Genomic DNA, 26,611 nt, shown 5'->3' on the forward strand with positions numbered 1-26,611 from the left:
CAGGATTCTCTGAGCTGTGAAAAGGCCAAGGAGCCAGGAGTACTGTGTTTCTTCTTGTGTGACCCTGACTTCTTACATGATCCATTCACCTGGGTCTGGATCCGCTGTTGCAACCCGAGCAAAAGGAGTGTCCAAGCAGGGGCCAGGTGACTGCGGAGGCTGAGTCAGAGGCAGGCCACAAAAGAGCTGCATAGCTGGAAGGGCGTTCTTCCCCTTCTAGAAGGAAACCCAAAGGATCTGGCAGACAAGCTCCAAAAGGAGAGGGAGCTTACCAGGGAGCCAGATCCTGGGGCCCAATTTCCCTGCCCCAGGGCTTCATTCCCTATCATTCCTGCCTGCACTAGAAGTCCCCTTCACCCTGTTTTTCTCCAGGCCAAGTTTGGAGAAAACTGAAATCCCTTTCCCTGTTCCCCTTACTACAGCTGAGATAGGCTAGCAGTTTCAAAATTTAACTCAAAACTCAGAGATAACAAAAGAGAAATGACCAAAGAAAACATTCCCCCCACGAAAAAAGAAAAAATTATATATATATATATTTAAAGTTAAATTGGAAAAAGGAAATTTTCTCAACCAGTAATCACATGTCCAATATATAGGCTCCTGGGGGGTTCCATGCCCTCCCTGCCTGAGGCCCCCACCCAGAGAACCCACTTTTATAGATTATAGATCCATTCCTATTTCCTCTCCTCTCCTCTTCCCTCCTCTTCCCTGTATTTCCCCTGATTCTCTCCCAGTGGAGGGGCTGGAGTTGAAGCAGGAGAATTGGGAGTGGTAAGAGGTGGTGACCACCCTCATCCCTTGAGTGGCATCCTCAGGAACCACTCAGAGCCTGGTTGAAAGCAGCAGGAGGAGACCAGGTGAGCCCAGTTCTGGGGATACGAGGGGGACAGAGGCAGAAATCCCAGGGCCCCACCAACATTCTTGACGCTAAAAATACAAGTCCCTCAAGTTCGTATGACTTTATAAAACCACTTTCACAGGTAGTTTCTGGTTAGAGTTTCATAATAACCGTACAAGATGAGTAGAAGCACTATTATTAAATATTATTAACCTTGTATAGACTAAAACAAACAAAAACTCTGATGCTTAGAGAGGTTGCACAGCCAGTAAGTAGGGGAGCTGGCCCCAGAATCCTGGATTTGGGTGTCCCGAGCCAACTTTCCCCCTTTTCCTCTATACCCCAGCTAAGTGTCACTAACACAGAGATGATGATGGCGATCTTCCACTGCCTGTCCCTCACAAACATCCTTCCACTCCATGGAAAAGAGGTGTTGTAATGTCACCTAAAGTTGACACTGCAGAAATGTGTAGGTTCCCAGAGGATTTATCTGTCACTGTGGCTCCGGGAAAGCCTCCAAAGACCAACAGTGATTCTAAGAGAGCTGCAATCTGTCCCCTGTGACCCTGCAGCCGACAATCGGAAAAAGCAGAGGGTCCCACACCGGGAAAGGAAGCGGCATGACTTCTCCTTGTTTAAGCTTTCCGACACGGAGATGCGGGTGAAGATCTCACCACAGCTTCTGCTGGCCACGCACCGCTTCATGGCTACAGGTAGGACTCTCCCCCCTGAGTCTCCACCCCAGAGTAGCTAAAGCAGAATCTCTAGAGTGGGACCCAGGTACCAATGATTGTTCACACCTTTCAACCTAATTCCAATGTGCAGCAGGACTGAGAACCACTCTTCTAGGGAGGAGGTTGCCTTAGATAGAGTAACAGATGCCACCTACTGTCACGTTGAGAAGATCATGCCTGATCTTCCAGGGGAGGAAGTGAGTACAATCCAACTCTCTCTTCTACGGAGGAAAGAGCTAAAGAAACTACTGCTGCAGTTCTCCCTTCGTCCACATCCTTCTTGACTGGAGCCCGAGGCCATCCCCTGTCCTGTTAGAGTTGGGGTACCCCAGAGTATTTGTCGGGGAATGGGGAAGAAAAGGCCTTGTCCTACCCAGCAACAAGACTCCGGGGCCCAGTACCCTCCAGAGGTCATACAGGCCTGTGAGCTATGAATTCTTAAAATACAGAAGTGCATTGTGAATCTTTGGGTCTTTAGAAAGCAGAAAAGGTAAGAGAATCCAAAAATAAACTCCTTCTTGTGAAGAAGGTAAGGTTTGTCTTTGAACCCACTGACCTCCATGCCTAGTTAATGTACTGACCTAGAGTGATCATATCCATCACTAAGATCAATAGTTAATTAATCTGTCATATATTTATTAAGTATATAATGAGAGCTAGCACTGTTCCAGGTGCTAAAAAGAAAATTTTAAGTTGGAGCTTCTTTAAAGTAGGATTTTCAACATGTTATCTAGGTTCTGAATACAGATTTATTTTAACTATTGGCTGTCTGAGTTCCCAGAGCAAAGCAGCTGTATCTGTTTGGTATAATATTTAATGTACATAATAATATATGTTAATATGTAAATATGGTGCTTCACATTATTAATAACTTATTCAAATAATTACCTATCTCTGTTAACTTGGGATTTCATTCATTCAGCAGATATATGTCATACAAATAAGCCAGATTAAATTCTCTGTATTTCATTGGATTATAGCCTTTAAGCCTTTGTTGTTCACTTGGCTTAGATACCCATGCCCAATTTTAAATAAAAGAGAAAATTAATAACAAAACTGACATTTCCAAAATGGTGACCTGTTTTTCCTGAGATGCCAGTGCAGGGACACATCCCCCCAGAGGGCACAAGGAAGGCCCTGAGATGCACATTTGGGTTTAGGATCCCCCACCCGAAGGACCGCAGAAGGGCTGCCAGCCTGGTGCCCAGGAGCGTGAATGGACTAGTTGTGCCCGCTGTGACTCCCCCCAGCTGCTGCTGCTGGCATAGGTGGGACCTGGGGGGTGTTGATTCCTCCCTGCCTCCCACCCTCCCCTAGAAGTGGAGCCCTTCAAGTCTCTGTACCTTTCGGAGAAGATCCTGCTCCGGCTCCTGAAACATCCCAACGTGATCCAGGAACTGAAGTTTGATGAGAAGAACAAGAAGGCCCCAGAACACTACCTCTACCAGCGCAACCGCCCTGTGGACTACTTTGTGCTGCTTCTGCAGGTGAGTAGGAAAGCCAGGGAACTTGTAGGAGTGAGACAAGGACATGTCCAGGTGAAGAGGAACACCATGCCTCCCTCAGTGCCAGGTTCCAAAACTTGGCAGCCTCAGGAACAAGGCCAGTTGGGGTGGGCATTTGTGCATAACCCACAGGAGGGCCCTGGAAGACTGGTGGGATCTTTGATGACATTTAGTCAGACCACTCAGCTATGTTTGGGGTGGGGTGAGTCCCTCTCCAGTAGAGGGGTTCTGCTTCTGAACTTCCAAAACTGCTGCCCTATAGAGTCCCTAATAACTTCTTTGTCTCTACTTGAACGTCCCCCAAAATGAAACTGTCCACCCCACCTAAACTGTAGACAATTCTTGTTTAAACCCTCTCTCGAGCTGGAATCTCACCACCTCTGACTTCTATGTGGGTCCTTGCTGTGCTTTCTGGAGGCACGTGGGACACGTTCATTCTCTCTGCTGCATTTCAGCCTTTGCAGTCCCTGGAATCGTCTCCCCCTTAAGAGGACCAGGAAGGGGAAAAGATGAGTGAAAGAAATCTTCCCAGTACTCATATAAGTACGATCACCTTCTGCCCTGGGTGCCTGGATAGGCCTGTGTTAAATAAGTGTCAGGCGTGGTTCCAGCTTGTAACTGCCGGTACCCTGTCCTGGCTCCACCATTAGCTCCATCACTGCTTCCCTGTCTCTTCCCAACAGAATCTTACAGCCCCTAAATACAGTGATTGTTTTAAAATCTTGATTAAGCTCACATTAACCTAGAAATGGTCTTTGTTACAGTCCACCTCCAACCTCTCTGCTTTTACATTACGATTTGCCTCACATATATCCTTGCAAAGGGCCTCAATAAAATGACCTCTCTTCTCCAGAAACCAAGTCACATTCTTCACTGTGGGAAATTGAGAAGTTTCCTGTTACATTGTTTATATAGCATAATGAACACACACAATGTACTGTCTTGTGCTTAGTGCAAATTTAACAGTTTTCAAGTAAGATATGGAGAGAATAAAATGCAGTAGCAAGGCTCAGAAATCAGAAAGATCTAGCTTTAAAATTCCAATGTTGCCATTTCCTAACTAACCTAGACCAAGTTATTTATTTAAACTCTCAGAGCCTCAAAATTGATTTCTCTGTAAACTGGGGATAAGAATGGTGTGGACTTCATGGGGTTGTGGGCCGATTACGTGAGAATCCATGCAGTACACATAAAACAGCATCAGGTCCATAGACACACACTATACACCACCCATTAGCTGTCACTGTTATTGGTGATGAATTAAGCAAGCTTCACACAGAATTAGATTGTAACTCAACCCAACTTAGAAATGGTCTAACCTTAGACTAAACCAGTGGGAAGGTTTACCAGGCCCTGGGTGAGCTGGTGCTTGGACTTGCATCAGGGAAGGCCGTTGTAGTAGCAAGGAGAGCTTGGTTATTCATGACTAGATGCTGCTTTATGAACAATGAAACAATGAGTTTACTGCAAAGAGCTACCAAAGTTGGAGGTGCTATTTCTGAAACATAAACCTGGACAGAATTAATAGCCTTCTGTGATAAGAACATGAGTCCACTTGTTATCCAAGCAGAAGTGCTTAGGGTTGTAGTCAGTAACATAACTGGAAGTGCTCATACACACTTACTATACACCTCCTTCTTTCTCCAGGGTAAAGTGGAAGTGGAGGTTGGTAAGGAAGGCCTTCGCTTCGAGAATGGAGCCTTCACCTACTATGGGGTCCCAGCCATCATGACTTCTGCGTGCTCAGGTATTCCAGTTTTCATTCGCTTATTGGGGAATCAATGGAATATTGTAGAAAAAGACATCTAGGCTCAAGTCGTGACTCCTCTTTTGACTCTTCTTTTGACTCTTGTTACCCTGGACAAGCAATTTAACTTCTTTGGCTTTAGTTTCTTCTGCAAAATAGGCTCAAGTATCACTTTTCATTGAGTTAGTTTGTGCTTTAAAAAATAAGTGAGAAAAAAAATAAATTGGAAAAAGCAATCACATAAAGTGTTAAGGACGGAGAGTGGTATATTTCAGTATGAAAAGACAAGTTTGTTTGTTTGTTGCTTTTTACACTTGTTGCCTCCCCTTCCATTTGATCGCCTAGTTTTTACAGGGTTAATTGATCTGGGGTGGAGTGGAAGAGGGAAGATTCCTATAAGCTGTGTTTTCTGAATTGCCTCTGAAACCCATTGCATCCTTCTCTCCTTAGATAATGACGTGCGGAAGGTTGGAAGCCTGGCTGGATCCTCTGTCTTTCGTATGTATTTCTCAAATCCCTTCCTCGTCCTCCCCATCGTAGTTTTGCCTCAGCCCACTCTGGGGACCTGGACCAAGCACTTTGAGCCTGGGCTGGAGCTAAGACAAATGCTGGCAGCCTCTTAGTAATGCTCTGCCAGGAACATTGCTTCCTGCCAGGTACCCACAGACTATGGGGGCTTAGGCTCTGTGTGTCTGGAATGTTTTCTGCAGCTTCTCTGCTCACATGCAAGTGATGAACAGTGATGGGGGCCAGGGGCTGGAGTGGGAGGAGCAGCTTGTGAGTGGAGGCACCATTTATTGCCATCTGCCAGGGAATGCAGGCAGGTGGTTCCTGTGCTTTCGTGAAGGTTCATCCTTTCCTTCTCTGCAGTGATAATTCACCCACTGGCCTTTATTTGAAAACTTGCATATGCTACTATTGTGTCTGTGGGGTCTGTCCTCAGTAAGAAGTGACTGCAAGATTTGGGGATCTAAGTCCCAGGCTGGTGCAATATGCTGCTTATATGCTTCTTTCCTTGTTCACCAGCGCTCAGCTGGTGGAGAGATGTCTGCCAGCTGGCCATGCATGCTGTTGGTGGGGTGCTGGCACAGGGCTGATGGCTGATTTGCTCTGCCCCTTCTATGCTGTGCCTTCTCGCTGTTTCCTGTGTAGAGTTATTGCATTTGTGTTTAGAGAGCATGGCATTTATTGTGATATAAGTGTGATCCAGAAAGAATTATTTCTCTATATTTCTTTTTGATTCACTGATCTGAATTTTGCTTTTAGTGTTTACAGGAGCCACTTTAAGGCCAAATGGGATGTTACCTCTCATTATAAAAAAGATTTTATTTAGTGCTTTATATTGGGATTTGTCAGAGGGTCCCAGAACTTGATATCATAGTCCCTGGTACATGGCAGGGTAGAGACTGTTTTAACATGAGTGAAACTAAGGAAATGACTTGGTCCAAATCACCCAGCGGGTTGGGAACCTACCTAGATGCATCCTGGTGTCCTGGCTAGTTCACACAGTGCAAAGAAATACAGATCCATCATGTTTCAGAATGCAATTTCTATGTGGAAATAGTGGAACAATTTACAGTGTTATTTCACATCCTAGTCCAGCAGCTGGCTGAAATGAAGCCTAAGTACCTGCAGAACTTGAGTTGAAGGAGATCTATAAAATTTGTAAAAGTCTAGTATATTATTATATATTATATTATACTTATATAAGCCAACAAACCTCAAGCAAGGTTGATGAAGGAAGCATCAGTACTCAGTAGAACTCTGGGTGGGCCAGGGACAGGCAATAGGATTGGGTAAACCTTAGTTCTCTAAAGGAGATTTCCACCGTCCATCACATTAGGGATTACTCCTGGGATTCTAATGTTACCTAGAAATGCTGTCCCTGTCCTGGCTCTTCTAAAACAACAAAAAAGGTGGGAATTCTGAGGAATAAAAAGACCTATATAAGGTTCTCCAGACTACCCAATTTAGATGACATTCTTTCTTAAAAAAAAAAAAAAATTTAAGTAAGAGGAAGATATTGTCTGATTTCCTCCTTCCCTTCTTTCCTGTCTCTAGTTCTTTATCAGTGAGACAGGACTGAATTTGCAACACTGATCTCTCCATTAAAACCAGTTAAGTAAAAGGAAGCATTAAACTCTCTTTTCCTTCTTCTGAGCATCTTTATAAATTATCAGGAGGAAAAAGAAATATTATTAGCTAATGGGGTAAAGAAACAGTTTTCATCCTCTCCCAAGCCCTCCCTGCTTCATGAAGTGTGAAATAACTGCAAAGGCAGGCCACACCCCATGGTTGTTCTAGGTGGGTGCTCAGCCCAGGGTCCAGGCACCCAGCATCTTTCATTGGCCAAGAACCTCAGCCTACAGGTAGAGGGAGAGCTTAAGCCTGAGCCACAAGGCAATAAACTCTTGTAGGGTCTTGCCCTAGCCAACTCCTCCTGTTCTTGAAGCCAGCAACTTAATCAGCCTTTCTTTTCTTTTCTTTTTTTTTTTTTTTTTTTTGAGAGAGAGTCTCGCACTGTTGCCCCAGCTAGAGTGCCGTGGTGTCAGCCTAGCTCACTGCAACCTCAAACTCCTGGGCTCAAGTGATCCTCCTGCTTCAGCCTACCAAGTAGCTGGGACTACAGGCACATACCACTGCACCCAGCTAATTTTTTCTATTTTTAGTAGAGACGGAGTCTCACTCTTGCTCAAGCTGGTCTCAAACTCCTGAGCTCAAGCAATCCTCCCTCCTCGGCCTCCCAGAGTGCCAGGATTATAAGCATGAGCCACCACACCCAGCCTTAATCATTAATCAGCCTTTGAGGGTGAGAATTGAGATGAAGAGTTTGCCATAACACTGGCCCTGTGGCTTATGCTGCAAAGTTGGACTTGAGGCTACAAGGAAGTCTCTGGTTTTCCCGTGTGGGGCAAAGGGAACACAATCCACGCTGTCTTCTTTATCTTGATTCTGATTGCCGGGGAACCCAGGAGGACCATGATGAGCCTGACACTCTGGAGAGACCCTGCCCGAGCTCAGGGTAGCTGGGACAGGTGCACACAGAGGTGTGCAGACAGAGAGAGAACAAGTGTCCTATCTGCTTGGCTGTGTATACATTTAATTTAAGAAAAACTATGATCCTTCTTGAGAATATAGGGTTTCTACAGTGTGTCTCACAATATTAGAGGCCTCTTCAAATATTCACTAATATCTCATGTCAAAGTAAATAATTATCAGGTAGTTACATAGCTCCCCACTTCTGCTCCCCTGCATGTGTAGGGAATTTTCATTTAGTGCAGCAAATAAGACTGCAGAAGCTGCCTATTTCAGTGTCTGTCACCTGCAGACTGGCGTCATTTAGCTCCTTGAAAGAGACTCTGGGAATGATCAAGTAAGAGAAAGGAAGACAGATTCCCATGCCAAAACACCACAAGATCCAGATCAAGATGGGGAAAGGACCGGACTATTGTGACACACTCCACCCCACCCAGGCCCCAAATGATAGCCAGCACCATTTCAGACACTGTGGAGAAAGGGAAGGAAAAGTGGAAGAAAGAGAAGTGCTTTGGGGAATTTGTACTTGCTACAAAGTGACTGTGATTCAATTCGTCAGTTTGATTCACATAAAAACTGCTAGAAATATTGTCTTTCCTTTGTCCTGATCCTCTAGCAAGGCACAGTTCCTCACCAGCACTGTGACCACAGAGGGAGCTCCTAGGAGTCCGAGGCAGGATCCAGTTCCCTCAAGGAGGGCCCCTAGCAGGAGCACACACTCTTCTGTCAGGCCCCTGAATGCCTGTGCAGGCGCCCTCCTGCAGTGGAACAGGATGCGTGGCAGCTGGGAGAGCCTGGTGGGGATGCAGCTCTGGGCTCCTGGCATGTTTGCTGGCTCAAAACAGGTGCCCAGAAAATGCTGCCTAAACGCTCCCCACTGGGGCACTGCTTGTGCTTGTCACTGGCATCTCTGATTCCAAGATTGTTGCACATCTTTTCAGAAGACCTTCAGCAAAGTCCATTTTATTTTCTTGTCTTTTTGGAGAGTGACTTTGTATGAGGGTGCAGATTCCCACGTATTCAGAGGCAAGATTCCTTTTTGCAGATAAATGTGATATTGTGAAGATCCAGGAACAGACTCTCATCCACTTTGCTCTTTGTCTCTCTCCTTTTGTGTTTATCTTCCCCTTCGCAACTCTGAAATCCTTGGCCCCTGACTCTTTAGTGCCTGTCTCTGTGTCTCGTACCTTCGCCTTCAGCAGAGGGGACTCTCTGGCAGGCTCCCCAGGTAAACATGTGTGGGTGTTTCGGGTCTCCACAGATTCAGTGGGGTTTGCAAGAAGCCTTTGGTCTCTGTCACTGTCCTGCATGAGAACTAGTCTCTCCACAGGCACTCCCATGACTAACATGTAACACACTGCACCAGTAACACTCATTTGTATACAGAGCCCAGGCATTGCTGGTTTGATGGCATGATTTGTGAATTTACTTCCCAGGGATGTATCTGTGTATGTATATGGGAAAATGGTGGGGGTGAGGGATAAGTGTTTTTCACCATCATTTGTCTGACTGCAGAGGGATGGAACGAGGGATGGAATGAGGAATGCAGCGGGACAGAAATGGGAAGAAATAATGAAATACTCTGCTTTCTTCCCACCTATTTCCCTTCCACATTTGCTTCTATGTCCTCATCTTCCTACTAACGTTACTATGTGACGATCATACTCTCTCTAGCTCTGTTCATACAAAGGACACTATATCTAAAAATTTCAAAACAACTTTTCATTAAGTTTAACCTCTCTTGTTAATAAAATAAAGGCTATTGGGTTTCTTTTTAATCAAGTAAAGGACCTCATATACACAATAACTTAATGACTGAGTAGAATGCAATAAATCTGAACAATCAATTAAACTGTTTATATTGTTTTCATCTCCAGAGGTTGTTCTCTTAGGCTCATAGAGCAGATAATGACAAAACCTGGGATTTATTTGTTAAATTTCCGTGCAGTTAGAACACGGTCCAGTTTCCTCTACCCTCTCCATCTGTATTCCCTATCCCAGTGCTAGGCTGATAATTCTGAAGCCTCACCACGTCCTCAGTCATCAAGGATCCAGTTAAGTTTCTCGTCTGGATGGCAGACCCTGAACATATAAAAGGCTATTGCCTGAGACCTCAAACCCCCAAATTTGCAACCTCAGAAGCATTTATGTTGACTTGTATTTTTTCCCAAATCACATTTTTCCATCAAAAACTATCTGCTTCCCATGTTTATCTGTACAAGACAAGTTAATCTCCTTCTCACATTTCACCAAAGTTTTCTCTCTCTCTTGATGGTAATGGTGATTTTCCACTAAGAAATAAAGTTTTTCTTGCTTTGTGAGAGGTCTTGACGCCTTCCTGATGACTACAGGGTAGGACAGTCAGTGTGAAATGCCAGTCTGGCGCCATCACCAGCTAAACGATCTGTTCCTGCATGTCGGCAGATTTGGAAATGACCACATCATGGACCTTCACGATCCTTCATGTGCAGTGAATCTTGGTGAATGCCAAGGGTGTGCTGTGCAGGTTCTGCAGAAAAGGAAGATGTACGTTTTTAAAAGCTTTTCAGCCAAAAGGATCAAAGCAGGGGTGTATTTTCCTTCTTAATTAACCTTCAGTTAACCAGATGACCTAGTTAATTGTAACTTCCCAGTTAAAGGAAGGTTAATTCTAGTTCATTAGTATTTATGATGAAAAAGTTCATGGTAACCCAGTGTCAGACAGAGATTGAAGTGACTCATTCCTGCTGTGCAGACCCCCCCAGGAAGTGCTGAGACTTCTGATCCAATTCTGGCTGGTGCGGTGCCATGTGCCCTGAGAGCTCTTTCAGCCTCCTCCCCATTTTCCATGATTGTGGGTGTTCAACCCAGCAGGAGACAGGGTCAACCCAACCAGAAACCCACTGATAAAGAGGCGAGAGCAAGGCCAGGTTATTCCCGCCTTGGTTTAACTCTGCGGGCCGAGCAATGCAGGGTACAGCGGAAACACCGAGAGGCGGAGGGTGCCTTGCTTCTCCTTCAGCTCTTTCCTCTCCACCTTCTTATGTCTGGTCTCTATAGCTAATCACCAAGTCCTCTCAGTGACTTGGTGACATCCCCAGGGCCTATGCTATGGTTTTATCTCTGTCACTTTTGCTTTTGTTTCATATCACCAAAAGAGGCCTCAAGAGGCCTGGACTTTTTTAAAAAGAAGTTCTGGGCACCTTCTGGCCTTATGCTTGATTTCTGATCTAGATACATTAAGAGAACTCTGTCGTCGTTTTATTTGACCCCCCACAACCACTTTGGGAGATAGACAGGAATTATTGTTGGACAACAAAAGAAAAGGAAACAGGCCCTGGGAAAGGAAGCCGTTGGGTCAGTGTCCTGTGTGTAGTAAGTAGGTAGAGGGATGAGAACTAGCATCGAGTCTCTGAGATCCTGCTCTCTCCTATTGCCTGGGACCTAGCTGCACCTCTGAACACAAGCACATCGCGCCCCCTGGAGGGCTAGAATTTATTTGCATTTTGAAAGCAGCCATGCTAATGAATCTGGTGCTCATACTGAACTGAGGCCAGGCGTCCCTGCACCAAATATTGCCTTCATAAGCCATAGGGAGTTTGTTTCTCTTTGAGCCTTAGTTTGAAATAAGGGGGATTACAGTGGTTTGTGGGTTACCTCCAGAGTGTGGTGTAACTGGCCAACTTTGCAGGTGCTTCCATTTAAAAATGAAATTTCTGGTCAGCCCCTGAAAGTACATGGCCCCAGTGCTATTATCGTTCCCTCTGCCCAGATTTATTCCTTCTTTTTTCTCCTGGCAGTGGAGATAATTCCGAGTTCCCAGCGACTTTCAAATCCACAAAAGCACTAAGGCAGGAGAGACATTGGAACCAAGGGTTCTTTTTCAGTGTTCGATTATCCCTTCATAATGTGATTTGAGATCAGTGATGGTAGAGTTTTCTCCTAGAATATACAGGGAGTCCCTAAAAATAATCTTTTTACTTTGCAAAATGTGGGAAGTGGAAATATTCCTTTGGGTTGGCTCTTGTGTAGTGAACATTTGGGAACCATTAAAGCTCCATGTAACGTGAGCGAGTTCATCTGGGATCCTAACTTGGGCTGACTTGCAGAGTTCACATTGGAGCTTTGGCAGAGGGCGGCTTTTGGCATTTGGCTGTCTGATGTTGACTGTTAACCCAGAATGATGAATTTTTAATAATTCTAGTTTGTACTCTTATAAGCTTATACAGTTAAACTCCCCCATCCATTTTGGAGAACACAGATGGCTGTGGCACAGTGACCATGACCAAAGTAGGCTGTTCCCCCTTGCCCCTCACTGATGCTGCAGACGACCTAGGCAGGCAGCCACTGAACCCTCCTTTTCCCTCGAATCCCCATACGGAAAAGGGGAGCAGGGCATTCCACTGCTGTATCTTAGGTCCTGTTTCCAGGATAGGGTTGCGACGGCTCCCTGGATACAGGTGTCACAAGTGAAGCAGGAGTCCCAGAGCTATGTATAGGTTTTAGGGGCCCCTGCCTATTATTGCAGAGTGAGAGAAGATTCCATCCAACCCCAATTACACTGTGAAATCCTCCTCTATGCTCTCTGCCACCCCACCCCCAATTTTACCCCAGCGTTTTCTCCACCCAACCTCAGTAACTCTGAGTAGCCAACTTGGACAGATATCTCTTGCAGACTGACCACTCAAAGGTGGCAGGAATGAGGTCTGCCACACTTCTCCACAGCTGTTGGGGGTCTAGAGCAGAAAACCCTGCTCCCCACAACCCAGTCACACCAGGGCCAACTTGAGGGTCTGATATAAAAACAAGAGTGGGCAAGGGATGTGTTGGCAGCTTGGCGTACCTCCTGTTAACAGGTCCTGTGGTCGGTTTTATGCATCACTGTTTAATCTGTCTCCTTTCAGACCTCCTTGCACTATACTTAGGATTTTCCTCCTCACTTCACTCCCCCAAGCTGTGCCTCTGTGCTCTTAGGAAATGCCAAGGGGGATATACAACTTGAACTAGTTTGCCATGCTGCTGGGACACTCGTCTGTTACTGATTTCTTCTGCTTTTTTATTAAAAGCATTTCCATTTCCCTTGCTCTGAAACCTCTGAGTGTATGTGCACAATTACCAAAATGCCGACTCATCAACATCCTACCTACTGAGGAATGTTAGACTCTGGGACACAAAAACATGGATCTTGCATAATACTCAGATGAGCCGAGACTTTTCTTTGTGATAGAATGACAGTTCTTTTTTCTTTTAAAAATTGCTTTTATAGACCCTGCCTTTGTAAGACAGTTGTATTTGTTGACGTTAGGAATCCTTTAGGATTTTAGGAATAAACTTTCAATAGCATTGTCTTTACTTAAAAGAAAAGACGTGTTTCTCCCCCCAGTGTAACACTGATGCAGCTTGTGTTTGACGTGCAAGGGCCTGTGGGTGACATCTGCGCTGGGTACCAGTGAGACAATGAGAACTCTGGGGGGAGCTGAGATGTCACTGTTACCTCTGATTCCCACAGGGAGTAGAAGTTACTCTAGAGAAGTTTCTGTGGATGGAAGTTTAGTAGATAAGATAGGGCTGTTGCCCTGTCATCCTCCCTGAACGTTTCTTGAATTGTGACATCAGGGATAAGAAAGCAGAACAGCAGGTGTGGGGTATATGAAGCCATGTCTGGCCAGGAAAAGTGGAGGCTTATTAAGCACGGATGTCATCCTCTTGGCGTAACTGAAGCTTCAGGCTCTGCTCTCACTCTCTCCCCTTGGTCGTGCCCTGAGTTGAACTCAAGACCTACCAGGTAAAGGTATGGTTTTCCAGACTCTGCTCTCATGCCAAAGAAGCAGCCCTCCTGTAGGACTACCTGCCTCCCTTCCCACAACAAGTAGCCAGGAGGGAAGAACACTGACCTTCTTAGCCAGCCACCACACTAAGGCAGCCACAAATGGGTGAACTTGTCTGTTTATTTTCAAGGGACTAGGGCCAGGACCAGCAATGAGAAGCACCTTTTTCTGCCTAACACTACTGCCATTTACCCTGGTGCTTTGCTGTATTCTCCATGGCACTGTCACTGTCCCTCTCAGCCCTTGATCACTCTGGCCCATATCACCCAGTGGATAAGTATAGCCCTAGACACCTGACTCCAGGCCCCCCTGTTTCACGTGCCCTTATTAAACAAACAAACAGAAAGTCCTGATGTTCCCTGTGGTCTCTTGCATCTTGGAGCCCTTTGATTCTAGTTGCGCACTATTTAACTCTATCTGGCTGCATTTCCTGAGTGTCCTGCCCGCCACCCCTAACTTCTTGGAGAAGTCAGCTTCCCCACAATGTTGCAAAGGAAAGGCTTTCTGATTCCAGGATGATTTGAACAAACTTGAGATTCTAAATTGTAAGCGTCCCCTTAAGGAACCCTTAGGTGCTGATTCATTCATTCTATTAATGTACGTTTTTATTGAGTACCTCCAGGCTGGGCACTGTGCTAGAGACTGGGCATACAGTGGTGATGACCAGAAAAGAAAAGGTCTCTGCCTTCATGGAATTTAAAATTGAATTAAGTAGACATAACAAATAAGTACAAATGTGTAATTAATTAATGCTTATGAAAGGTGCATTGAAGGAATGAACAGGGGCCAGTGATAGAGGAAAGCAAGGAGAATCTTCTCAGGGTGGCCACACAAGGTCTTCCGAGCAGATGGAATCTCAGGTGAGAGCTAATGCCTGAGAAGCAAGTGGCCATGAGCTGGGTGTAGAAGTTGGGGTGGGGCCGCAGGGGATGTGGCATCTGTTGGTGGGGAGGGAAGCTTGCATGACTTAGGGAGCCCACGGAGGCCAGTGGGCTAGAACAACGCAGAAGAGGGGAAGGGAGGCCCCAAGATGAGATCAGACAGGAAAGCCGGGGCCAGGGCATGGGGCTTTAAGGGCCACAGCAAGGAGTTTGATATATTCAGATACAATAGGAAGCTGATTTGTTTTTAAAATGTGATTCTAGGAGCTGAGACAAAAACAGATTATAAATTATAAGTGGGGAGAGTGGCCCAGGTGAAGGTGATGGTCACAGGGACTTGAGCGGAGACAGAGATAGAATAGATGGGTTCATTGTGTCAAAGGCAGATAGCAGTGCTCAATGTAGGGTTGAGGGCTAGAGTCAAGGGTGACCCCCAGATCTCTGGTTTCAGCTACTGCATAGACGTGGATGATATTTGCTGAGAAGGGGAAAGACTGGCAGTGGAATCTGTAATTCTATAATCATATCAAGGCAGTGGTTGTTATGATTCTAATGAGAAAATATTCAACCTGTTGTTATTTTCATCTTTCTGCTACATGGTTTGCCAGACAACAGCAGCTTGGCAGCTAAACAGATCATCAGCCATCCATGGCTCAGTCCAGATAGATGCTAATCAAGTATTTTGATCGATGGTAGCATTATCTCAAGAGACAGGATTAGATTCCCAAGGTTCTACTCTGAAAGAGCAAGGACCAGAATCTATGAAGAATCTGATTCTTCATTTGAGCCCCTGGAAGTAAATCTGTGTTCTGAGAGGCTGACAGCCTCCTGTTCCCCATTTTTTGGAAGAAATGCAGAGTGGTATCAGTTGGGAAGGAGAGGGATCGAGGGGCCTTGCACTCTTTCTCTCGGGTTTATTCCATGGTTGAGAGAATGTTAGGGTCACCTTCAGTACCCTCTCTTGTGTTATCCATTTTGAAACCAAGTAACATGGTCTTAATCGAACTTTTCTGAGAAGTGTTTCTTCAAAATGTAAAAAGAACCTGACTGAACATTTAGGAGATCTTTTACAGAAGGCCTGTGGATTACTCCAGTCCTCCCTTCAGGCCTGTGCAAGAGAGAATCCAGCCCAGGGTCCACACTGTAGAGGGCCCCATGTTGGCCCTTACCTGTCCTGCCCTTCTGTGTGGGGCAAGGGGTCTACAGGGCCAAAGGGATGTGCCCGGCCAGAGCCTGTGTCCTTCCTTCTAGATCACAGTTCAGATATCCAGGATCCCAGAATTCTCCACCAAGACAGCCTTGGCGGGGGGTGGGAGGGGTGGGGGGGTGGCGGGGGATCCTGAAGCCCTAGGGTCAGGACTTGCTCTCCCCACGCAGCCCTGTTTTCTGGAACAAAATACTAAGGAGTCAAACCTATCCTTCTGGGTTGCTAGGAGCATTTGTCAAAGACAAGGATAGAACATATTTTAACAGTTTACTGATGTGATTTATAGCTTATAGATATTTATCCACATGGTCTGTGGGCCTATTTGTACCCCTGTCCCAGGCCTTGCCAGTGCTGCGGCAGGCCTGAGTTATCCCCATCAAAATGCATCGCCACGGTGGGGACTGGCTGTCTGTGCTGTGACAGATGGTTTTAAGGGCACACCGGCGGCCTTGGCCTTTCTCAAACAAGGTGTGTGAGTGGAGGTTGTGTAAAATACCTCGCCGTGGAAGGGGGTCTCGTGGTCTGTGGTAGCAAACCACGCTCACAGCACCGACCTCATCTCATTCGGGATCCTCCCGCACCTCACCTGAAGACAAGGACAAGAACCTGTCTGGGGAAACAAATGCACCAGCTGCTCACTAGGAGAGGTTGTGGGGAGCAGCCCCAGCTGCGTGGAGCCATGAGTTCCTGTTGGGTATTTGCTCCTCGTAGGAATAAACATCAGCAAAGCAGCTCAGCTCCTTCCTGGGCTCTGGGAAGGGTGAGGGCCCATGTCCACCACCCACTATTGCCATTGCCTGAAATTCCTAGGGGACCTCAGTAAACAACACCTCTCTCTCCCTCTTTCCACTCCCTCTCCGTCCTCCCCACCCACCCCTTGTCTTTTCTTCCTCTCCCTCACCATCTGCAGTAAACCGGTCCCCTTCTCGCTGCAGCGGGTTGAATCGCTCAGAGTCTCCAAACCGCGAGCGCAGCGACTTTGGGGGCAGCAACACCCAGCTGTTCAGCAGCAGCAACAACCTCTACACGCCGGACTACTCAGTCCACATCCTCAGCGACGTGCAGTTTGTGAAGGTAACTCCCCCCAGGGAGGCAGTCCTCTCTCCTGGTGGGCAGAGTTGGCTGGGGGAGCGGGGACTAGGAGACCTCCGTCAGAGACACAGCGTGCATCCCGCCCCCCCACCCCAGCCCCCGTTCCAATATAGTAATGTGGGTGGCAATTGCTCCTGGCTTTATAAAGGCCCTGTTTTCAGTAAGCTTTATTACTGATCATTATTTGTCAATTTTTAAAGATCTCCTGACCCCTGTTTTACATGTGGGGAAACCGAGGCACAAAGCACCCTAAGATGAGCTGGCATGAGACAATGAGACAAGTTGCTGACAGAACTATTTCCTTTGGATCCCCCACAATTGGCACTCATTTGGTTTTGTTCATTTTTTTTCAAGTTAGGTTTACAGGTGATTAATAAACCACGTGTATAGAAGAAACCATGCTATAATTTTACATATGATAGTATATGTTTACACATTAATATTTGAAGTCTAAAACACAGTTGAGCCTGTAAGTTAACTGAAAATTTTTTGTGGTAACTAATAACAACATCCCCTTAAGGGCCTTAAGAGCCCTGAGCTATTTGGAGAGAACCGCTCTGCAAATGCCGTGGAGAGAGGCAGCAAAGCTCGTTGCCTTGTAGTTGAAGAGGAGGGCAGCTATTTCTTTATGACCTTCACTGGGATTGGCATTGCACAGAAGCCTTTTAAAATTTCCCTCTTTCTCTTGTTTCCATAGGTTTGGTTTGGTTTTCTAGCATTCTGGAGACCGTTAAAAAATTAGGCCTGAGCTCTGGCTAGAGCCCCATTTATCCCAGTCCAACAAAACACCCAGTGAGCTCACTTGGTAACTGTTTGCCCCAGTTGCAGGCTGAGAGGTATACTGAAATCACAGAGGTGGTAGAAGTTCCTTCCCTTCTATCCAGAACACACGCCCTGATTATTTGGAGAACAGTGCGTGCTGGCTGGTTTTCTATGTTCCAGAACTGTCTGGACACCCTGAGCTAAAACTGACATCAGCCAATAAAAGTAACCACTGAAAGCTACCAGAGAGGGGGACAGAACCTGGAGGATAGGGCGGGTAGTGGCTACTGTTTGTGGGGCGCTCTGTGCAAGGCAGTTTGCTGAGCCTTTTGTCGAATTATCCATTTAATCTCACAGCCACCGATGAGGTAAGTACTACTTCATTCCCATTTTATAGATGAAGAAGTTGAGGCTTGAGGAGTATAAGGTCACATGGCTTATACTTTGAAGTGGCAGAGCCACGCTTCAAAGTTGAGTCTTTCTGCCTCCAGAGTCCAAGCCCTGAAATCACTTTCTTTAGGGAGAGTTGTAGGAAATCAGAACTGAAGGAGCCAGGGAGAAGTGACTTTAGGAACTAACCAAGCAACACTCATGGGTGTGCATGACTGTGGACATTCACCAAGTCTAATGTGACAAGGAGGTTAAACCTTAGAAAATCGCAGCCCGTGAATCTCCTTCTATGGCATCCAGTCTCCAAGCCCTTTCATTGCTAATGCAGACCTTGGTTTGTGAGAAAAGAAAAAGAATGTCATAATGTGAATATGTGGGTCAACAAATATTTCATGAATGCCTGCCCTGTGCGAGGCGTTGATGGGGTACTGTGGAGAAGACAGCAAGCTGCTGCCTTTCAGGAGCTTACATGCTAATGGGGAGAAAGATGATAAACAAGCAACCGCATCAATAGCCTAAGTAATTTCAGGCAGTGATAAGGGCCATGAAGGAAATAAAGAGAGCTGTGGGATAGACAGCGACTGAGCAGATAAGGTAGGAAGGCTGCTCTTGAAATGCTGCTGTCAGAGCAGGCTGAGAAAATCATATTTTTGCAGAGACCTGAAAGGGGAGGTGGGGAGAATGTTCAAGATAGAAACAATGGAGGCAGGAAGGAGCTAGGCAGAGGGTCTGAGTGCTGGCCCATGATGTGCAAAGGCAGAGGCTGGAGCATGATGAGAATGGAGTTTCAGAGGCAGTGTTGCCTGGGATCTTTAGGCCTTAATAAGGAATCTGGATTCTATTTTAAGCACATCAGGAATTTTTTATTTCAGCATATTACGGGGGTACAAATGTTTAGGTTGCAAATATTGCCTTTGCCCCACCCGAGTCAGAGCTTCAACTGTGTCCATCCCCCAGACGGTGCACACCGCACCCATTAGGCGTGAATACACCCATCCCTTCCTCCCCCCCCCCACCTGCCCAACACCCAATGAATGTTACTGCTATATGTGCACATAAGTGTTGATCAGTTAGTACCAATTTGATGGTGAGTACATGTGGTGCTTATTTTTCCATTCTTGGGACACTTCACTTAGTAGAATGGGCTCCAGCTCTGTCCAGGAAAATACAAGAGATGCTAGATCACCACTGTTTTTTATGGCTAAGTAGAACTCCATGGTATACATATACCATATTTTGTTAATCCACTCATGTATTGATGGGCACTTGGGTTGTTTCCACATCTTTGCAATTGTGCATTGTGCTGCTATAAACATTCTAGTGCAGATGTCCTTTTTATAGAATGTCTTTTTTTCCTTTGGGTAGATGCCCAGTAATGGGATTGCTGGATCAAATGATAGTTCTACTTGTAACTCTTTGAGGTATCTCCATATTACTTTCCACAGAGATTGTACTAGTTTGCAGTCCCACCAGCAGTGTATGAGTGTTCCTATCTCTCCGCATCCATGCCAACATGTATTGTTTTGGGACTTTTTGATAGAGGCCATTCTCACTGGAGTTAAGTGATATCTGACTGTGGTTGTGATTTGCACTTCCCTGATGATTAGAGATGTTGAGCATTCTTTCATATGTTTGTTGGCCATTAGTCTATCTTCTTTTGAAAAGTTTCTGTTCTTGTCCTTTGCCCACTTTTTGATAGAGTTGTTTGATTTTTTTCTTGCTGATTTTCCTGAGTTCTATATAGATTCTAGTTATCAGCCCTTTATTGGATGTGTAGCATGCGAATATTTTCTCCTATTCTGTAGGTTGTCTATTTGCTCTATTGATTGTGTCCTTGGCTGTACAGAAGCTTTTTAATTTGATCCGGTCCCATTTATTTATTTTTGTTGTTGCTGTGATTGCCTTTGGGGTCTTCGTAAATTCTTTGCCTAGGCCAATGTCTATAAGAGTTTTTACGACATTTTCTTCTAGAATTCTTATAGTTTCATGCCTTAGGTTTAAGTCTGTTATCCACCATGAGTTGATTTTTGTGAGAGGTGAAAGGTGCAGATCCTGTTTCAGTCTTCTACATGTGGAAGAAAAATTCACTAAAGAAATTGAAATATTAAAGGAAAATCAAACAGAACTTCTGGATTATGTAACCTTGACCAAGATGCCCATCACCATCTGGTGGCTGAATCCCTAAATTGCAGCATCATGTTTTAAGGGATGAATAAACTGCCTGAAAGTTGAAAATATAAGCAGAACATCATAAAATGACAGGAGGCATCACAATAGCCTAAAGGTTAACTTCTGGACACCTTGCCTGCTAAGGGAAAATGTCCAAAAGGGCATCCTTGCTTTTTACTAGCTTAAAGATAAATACACTTCCATTTCCTCTGTAATTTAGAGGGCACTTGAATCCTTAACTGGTAAATATAGAAGAGAAGACAATTTGAATTCACACTATTTCTAGTACATGGTTGTACCTACAACAGTGAAGAGAAAAGAAAAACATGTTATCTTTTGAAAAGTGGTTTGATTCCCTCAATCAACTAATAAATATTTGTTGAGCATTAACGATGGTTCTGGATACCATGAGATATACTAAAGATATATAAATCTAACAAAAATATCAAAATATATCCTCTGCCTTATAAGTAGATTAAGATCTGGTTAAAGAGAGGAAGCTTGAGTTAAATAGCAGTGACCCATGCAGGGTAGTATCTAATCGATGACAAAATTATGCAGCATTTTTTAAGCACTATATTGGCTGGAGAATGTACTGGACCTTTGGGAACTGGGAAAGAATAAGAGAGGAGTTCAGGCAATGCTATGCAGGGGGGACACCCTAAAAGGAGTGTAGAAGGCAGGTAGACTCCGTGCATTCAAGGGACTGTGAAGAGAGGAGCAAGACTGAACCAGTGGCCCTGCACTGGGGAGCAGTGAGAACGCTGCTGGCCAGGCAAGGCCAGGTTATCAAACGCGGGCACAGCAGTTCAGGTTGGGCCGCGAGACCTCCCCTGTCCAGCGCGGCAGCCAGCGCCACAGGTGGTGGTCCAACACATGAAATGTGGCTCGTCCAAATTGCTGTGCTGTTTAAGTATAAAATACACATTGGACTTCAAAGAAAATTCCTCAATAATTTTAAATTAATTATATGTGGAAGTAAAATTATTTTGGATATATTGGGATATACATGAAATATTAAAATTAACTTCACCTGCTTCTTTTTACTGTTTTTTTTTTTAATGCAACTGCTAGAAAATTTTAAATTACCCATGTGACTCATGTTATATTTCTATTCGACAGTGCCATGCTAGATAAAAAGAAGTTGTCACAGGTTTTTAACAAAGGGAGGGAACTGACGAGAAGTGGTGCTTGAATTTAGAAATGGGGAGAAGCCGAGCACAGGTTGCTTCCCTGAATGCATTTTCCAGAGTGGTGCCTTGTCAGCAATTTCTTTTAAGGCAATGGGTTGACATGGCAGTAGTTCATGGTTTTTTGTTGTTTGTTTGTTTGTTTGTTTGTTTAATTTAAAAAGAGGAAGCAGTGTGAAAGCAAGGCTGTGACATACTTAGAGGAGGTAACCATTAGGTGGTACCTTTCCTTTTATATAACCACCCACCAACAGTGCAGACCCTGCCCCAACCCCTGCCCCTCCCCTTGTACCTGGCCGACCACCCCCCAAGCTCACCCCATACACCCTGCCGTGCTTCCTCCCACTAATACTAGATCCTGGAGGTGGTTGGCTGAATCTTCTCTTTAGCATCCCTGACAAGTGGTAGTTTAACCTCTGTGTGAATGTCTCCAGCAACAGGGAACTCAGCACCTTACAAGGAACCCTATTCCATTTACTCGGTATTATTACCAAGAGTAATACTTTATTCCCATCCTTTCCTCCAAAACAATGCTTAAAGCAAGAGTTAGAGTTCCTGGATCCTTGATTCCAGGTTACTGGAGGGGCATATCACTGATTCATAAGAACAAGGAGAGAGTGGTACAGCTCACTGCTGGTACAACCTGGGCAGAACCTTTCCCAAAATGAGTAAATTAGTTAAGTAAGAAAGAGAATTTTGCAGCAGTGGTCACTCCCAAGAGGCTATTCTAGCTTGGGGGACACAGCCAATCTACCAACCAATAGGAGCCCTAAGCCAGCAAATCCATTTCAAAATCAAACCAAAACACACTCCTTACTTCTCTCTTCCTCCTCTCTTTACTTCACTCACTGTCTCTTTTCTTCCCCATCTTCCTTTTCCCATGGTCCCTACTTGGAATCTCCCTCCATCCCCTACTTTCTCTTTCATTTTCTTGATTATGGATTTACTTTCCCAAGACCTAGTCTTGCCTTCACAGCACTTCCAGTCACAATGGCTCTGGGGGCAGAGGGACAATTAGACATAATGAGATGGTAAGTTTCACCCTGTCTTTGAAATGTGTGCCCATTATAAAGTCAAACTGTGAGACATGTATGTGGACATCTTTTAAATAATCATTCCCAGTAGTTGTATAACACACTCACTTACAAGATCTCATTGTCTCTGGGCCTCTTTTACAAGCTCAGAGATGTTAACGATTTGGCCAAAGTCCCTAGCTTCAAAGTGGCAAAACTGGGACTTGAACCTTAGCCTTGAGCAGGCAGTGTGTTTCCTGCCATATTTTTTAGGTGAAGGGTCGTTTGGCCTTTTTGACTAAACTAGAAGCCAAATCTATACTAACTACTTTAGAGAATGCAAATAGAGTAAGATCAGCTCCTTTTTGGGCTTATCAAGTGCCATTTAGGAAATGTTCTTATTCTTTGGTGTTAGGGCCAAATTTCCCCATCTTTTGGGTAAATTTTGGAACCTGACTTCTTCCCAACAGAAGGGGCTGCAAAAATCAGGTGTTCTCAATAAGAACATTGAGTCTGTTGAAGACTTTATGTAAGTGCTAAGTGGAGACACATGGTTCTATGTCATAAGGACCTGAAAAATATCAAAGCCACTTGTTAACACTTAGCTACTCTTTGTCCTTTAGAGGGGAAAGAAACAAACCCTGAGTAGGGCCTATGTCTGATTCTAACTAGGTCTTAAGTCAGTAGTCTCAAAGTGCGATCTCCAGACCAGCAGCATCAGCATCACCGGGAACTTGCTGAAAAAAAAAAAAATGCAAATTCTCAGCCTCTACCCTAGACCTAGTGAATTAGAAACTTTGACAGTTGGGCCAGCAATCTTGTTTTAATAAGCCTTTCAGGTAATTCTGATGATGAAGTTTGAGATTTGAACCATCAAGAGAACTCTATTTGCCCACTTAAATGGGTGGTAGTATGATTATAAGCCTGGAATCTCTGCATATATGTGTCCCATAAGTGTTGCAAAAAGACATACGTTGTTAATTTGTGTTTTGTAATTGGATTAGATGTGCTTAGAATTTGCTTGGTTCTCATACAAAATATCCTGAAGTTTGTTAGAGAAGAAAGGATTGATAACGTCCAGGAAAGTAATGGGTCTTGTCAACAGTAGACAAGAGTCCACTGTGGAAAGAGACCTTACCTGATAGCAAGCCAACTTTAGGCCCACTCTCCGTCCCAGTGTGTAAACCTGAACCATCATCTCCTCTCCTATTTCCAACCGGAAATCTTTACTCTTCCGACATGTGATGCCAGTCCTGCCCCTGAAGGCAAAGTGTGCAGAATTTGTAGCTTTGCCAGTTCTCTAGCTTTAATGCAGTGACGAGGGGATGAAAACACTTTAGGAAATAGTAGGACTTGGGAAGGGTATTGTGCCATGTGCCATTTTCATTTTTCCCCCAATGCCAGTCATTGATTAGCAGTATCACATTCCTGTACTGGGTGGTACAAAAACTCGGCTGTTTTCACTGGAAACAAGGATTCACAGCACTGGTCTGTGTAAATGTGTTTTAAACTCCTCCCTGGGCAACTCCCTAACTGCAGATGCCTCTGTCCTCTCCACAGTCTCAGGAGAAGGTTTGGCTCTTCCAGGTACCAATAAAAAATGAACAGTGGGAACTGGTGGCAAATAAGCAAAGGGCCCCTCATTGTCCCTCAGCTGCTGGGCTGGTCCAGTGTGGGTAAGGCCCCCTGTTCGTGGATCTCGGGCCTCAGAGGCCAGGGGTTCCACAGCGTCCTAGTGGGGCTGCTTCTGAGCTCAGGAAGGCTGGCTGCACCCAGGGAGGGCTCTGCCCAGCTACTCCTGAGCCTCTGCCCGCCTCCTTCCAGATCACACGGCAGCAGTATCAGAATGCGCTCACCGCCTGCCACATGGATAGCTCGCCCCAGTCCCCTGACATGGAGGCCTTTACTGACGGAGACTCCACCAAGGCCCCCACGACTCGGGGCACACCCCTGACCCCCAAGGATGACCCTGTCGCCATGCTCCTGAGCAACAGGAGCAGTCTGCCGGGTAAGTCTGTCGAGCAGATGGGCTGGGCTGGTGTCTGGTGAGGATGTCCCTGCCTTCCTCCCCAGCCCTGCCCAGAGCTGATCTCTTGCACCTCATGGAGCTCCGGGTCTTCTCCAAGCAGAGAGGTAATGCCCTGACTGTCCTCCCCAGGCAGCCGCTCAGATGGGCTGCGAAGCCCCGGCGAGGTGGTGTACTTGAGGATGGAGGAGATGGCCTTCACCCAGGAGGAAATGACTGACTTCGAGGAGCACAGTACACAGCAGCTCTCACTGTCACCTGCAGCTGTGCCCACGAGAGCAGGTCAGGGAGGGTGGACTGGGCCCAGAGGGAGATCATCGTCCTTGGGCACTGGGATGGCTCAGGGTGAGCTGGGTGCGGGGAGACCAGGGACCCCAGCCCTATGTTAAGCCTCCCACCTCCTTCACAGCCAGGGAAAGGAAACTAACATTTGCTGAGCACCCACCACGCACCAGGCCCTGTCTAATTCATTCTCCCGGGAAAACTGTGGGGCAGGCTTGGGAGCTAGATTTCTGCCTGGATTCACACCCTGGCTCCTTCGTTTAGGGGCTGTGCAATTTTAGGCAAGTACTTAACCTAAGACTCAGATTCCACACCTTAATAGATAAGTTTCTTTATGTTAGTAGCTATAAATCATGGTAGCTATCTCATAAAGTAGCTTTGGTTATAAATGAGATAACACATAAAGGGCACATCACAGTGTTTGGTACCATGCTTTATAAATATGAGGTAGTTATTATTAGACCTACTCACAGACTAGGAAACCAAAGTCAGCCATCACTCTTACTGGCAGGGCTCTTCCCTTCCCTTGGGCCCCGGAGACCAAAGATAGTCTGTAGGACCTTTCCTGAGGTCTCAGATCATATCAGCTCCCTCAGAGACACCGAATGTGTCCCCCTTATCAGTGGTGTTGCTCTAAGCTTTCAGGGTCCCAGCAGTCCTGAGATCCTCCTGTGTTTGCCTCACTAAGGTGCCCAAGTGCCCAGGCTGTCAGCAGCCCCCTGTGCTTACCCCCAGGCCAGCAATTCCCCTACCTGAACTTCCAGGTAAATCCATAGTATGAGACCCCTCAAGTCCAGAGAAATGACCTGAAAAAATACTCATAGATCTTTAAGGTCAATGAGACAGTATGTTTGAACTTGTGGCTAACCCAGAAAATCCGGGACACACATAGTCACCATTCCAGGACCTGAATTTAGAACTGATGTTCTTTTTCTCCCCCACACACCAAATTTAGTAGCTGAAGCATGTAGCAAGAAAATGTAGCAAAGGAATAAGAATAAAGTGATGGAGTCGTCTTTGGAGAGCATCTAGTCTACACTCCTCATGTGATACTTGAGGAACCTTGAGGCCTAGAGAAGGAAAATGACTTGCCCAAATCCAGATGCTGCATTAGAAGTGGACTTAGCCTCGTGGCGTTTGGTGCAGTGCAGTTTCCAACACAGCACTTTGCCTCCCTGGGTGGGTTCTTACTGCTTTGGCAGTAAGGCTTGGCCTCCTTCTGGCCTCTGAGACTCCGTGGTTATCTGAATCCTCACGGAGTCCTGTGGGAGAAGACAGGGGCATGCACTTAATTGTTACTGAGCTCTGTGGCTTTCCAGGGTTTGTGCAAGTAGAGGAAAGAGATATCCCCACCTGTCCTCAAACATGCTTTTTGTCTGGCAAAAATATTGGGTGGAGAATATATTGTTTTCTTCCACTCTGTCTTGTCAAACAGTATTTGAGGAGAGGGAATCATTTCTTATTCTGCGTGGATTTTTGGATTCCTGCTCCATCTCTGTTTGTTTTGTAGCACTAAAATGCCTCTTGCTCACTAATTAGAGCCAACACCTTCCTGGGCATCCTTCCTTGTTATGCCCACGCCTGCCTTGGCTCTTGTCTGGAACTTTCACCTCCTGAGGGACATCACCCAGAATCACCCTATCTTGATCCCTGAGCTTGTGGGTGGAAAAAAATTGAGCTCTCTCTTCTTTTCTTTCTCTCGTTATCAGATACTGAATGTTGTAACATCAACCTGGATACAGAGACCAGCCCTCTCAGTGGCGACTTTGAAGAAACCATGGGCAGGAGGCTGCTGAGAACCCTGAGTGAGTAGCTAGTTCTTCACCTACATGAAAGCCACGCTGCAGCCTGTTAGTAGGCAAAGCATGTTAGGATCTTCCTCCTGCAGGAGGAACTGCTGACTCTTTTTGGAACCCTAAGGAGGTCCAGTCA

General features: G+C 45.7%; 1 protein-coding gene across 1 annotated transcript in view; it reads left to right on the plus strand.

The window, feature by feature from the left end:
- The window catches only part of CNNM1 (cyclin and CBS domain divalent metal cation transport mediator 1), a 50,552-nt gene that overhangs the window by 23,291 nt on the left and 650 nt on the right, over positions 1 to 26,611 (plus strand). Inside the window, exons 3-11 of the mRNA XM_069460633.1 lie at positions 1,411 to 1,551; positions 2,890 to 3,059; positions 4,725 to 4,824; positions 5,275 to 5,322; positions 16,666 to 16,829; positions 24,196 to 24,379; positions 24,530 to 24,679; positions 25,705 to 25,710; positions 26,389 to 26,484. Of these exons, the coding sequence (XP_069316734.1) occupies positions 1,411 to 1,551; positions 2,890 to 3,059; positions 4,725 to 4,824; positions 5,275 to 5,322; positions 16,666 to 16,829; positions 24,196 to 24,379; positions 24,530 to 24,679; positions 25,705 to 25,710; positions 26,389 to 26,484 (1,059 nt within the window). The remainder of the gene's footprint in view (positions 1 to 1,410; positions 1,552 to 2,889; positions 3,060 to 4,724; positions 4,825 to 5,274; positions 5,323 to 16,665; positions 16,830 to 24,195; positions 24,380 to 24,529; positions 24,680 to 25,704; positions 25,711 to 26,388; positions 26,485 to 26,611) is intronic.

The sequence above is a fragment of the Eulemur rufifrons genome, chromosome 28 (assembly GCF_041146395.1).
Source record: "Eulemur rufifrons isolate Redbay chromosome 28, OSU_ERuf_1, whole genome shotgun sequence".
Lineage (NCBI taxonomy): Eukaryota > Metazoa > Chordata > Mammalia > Primates > Lemuridae > Eulemur > Eulemur rufifrons.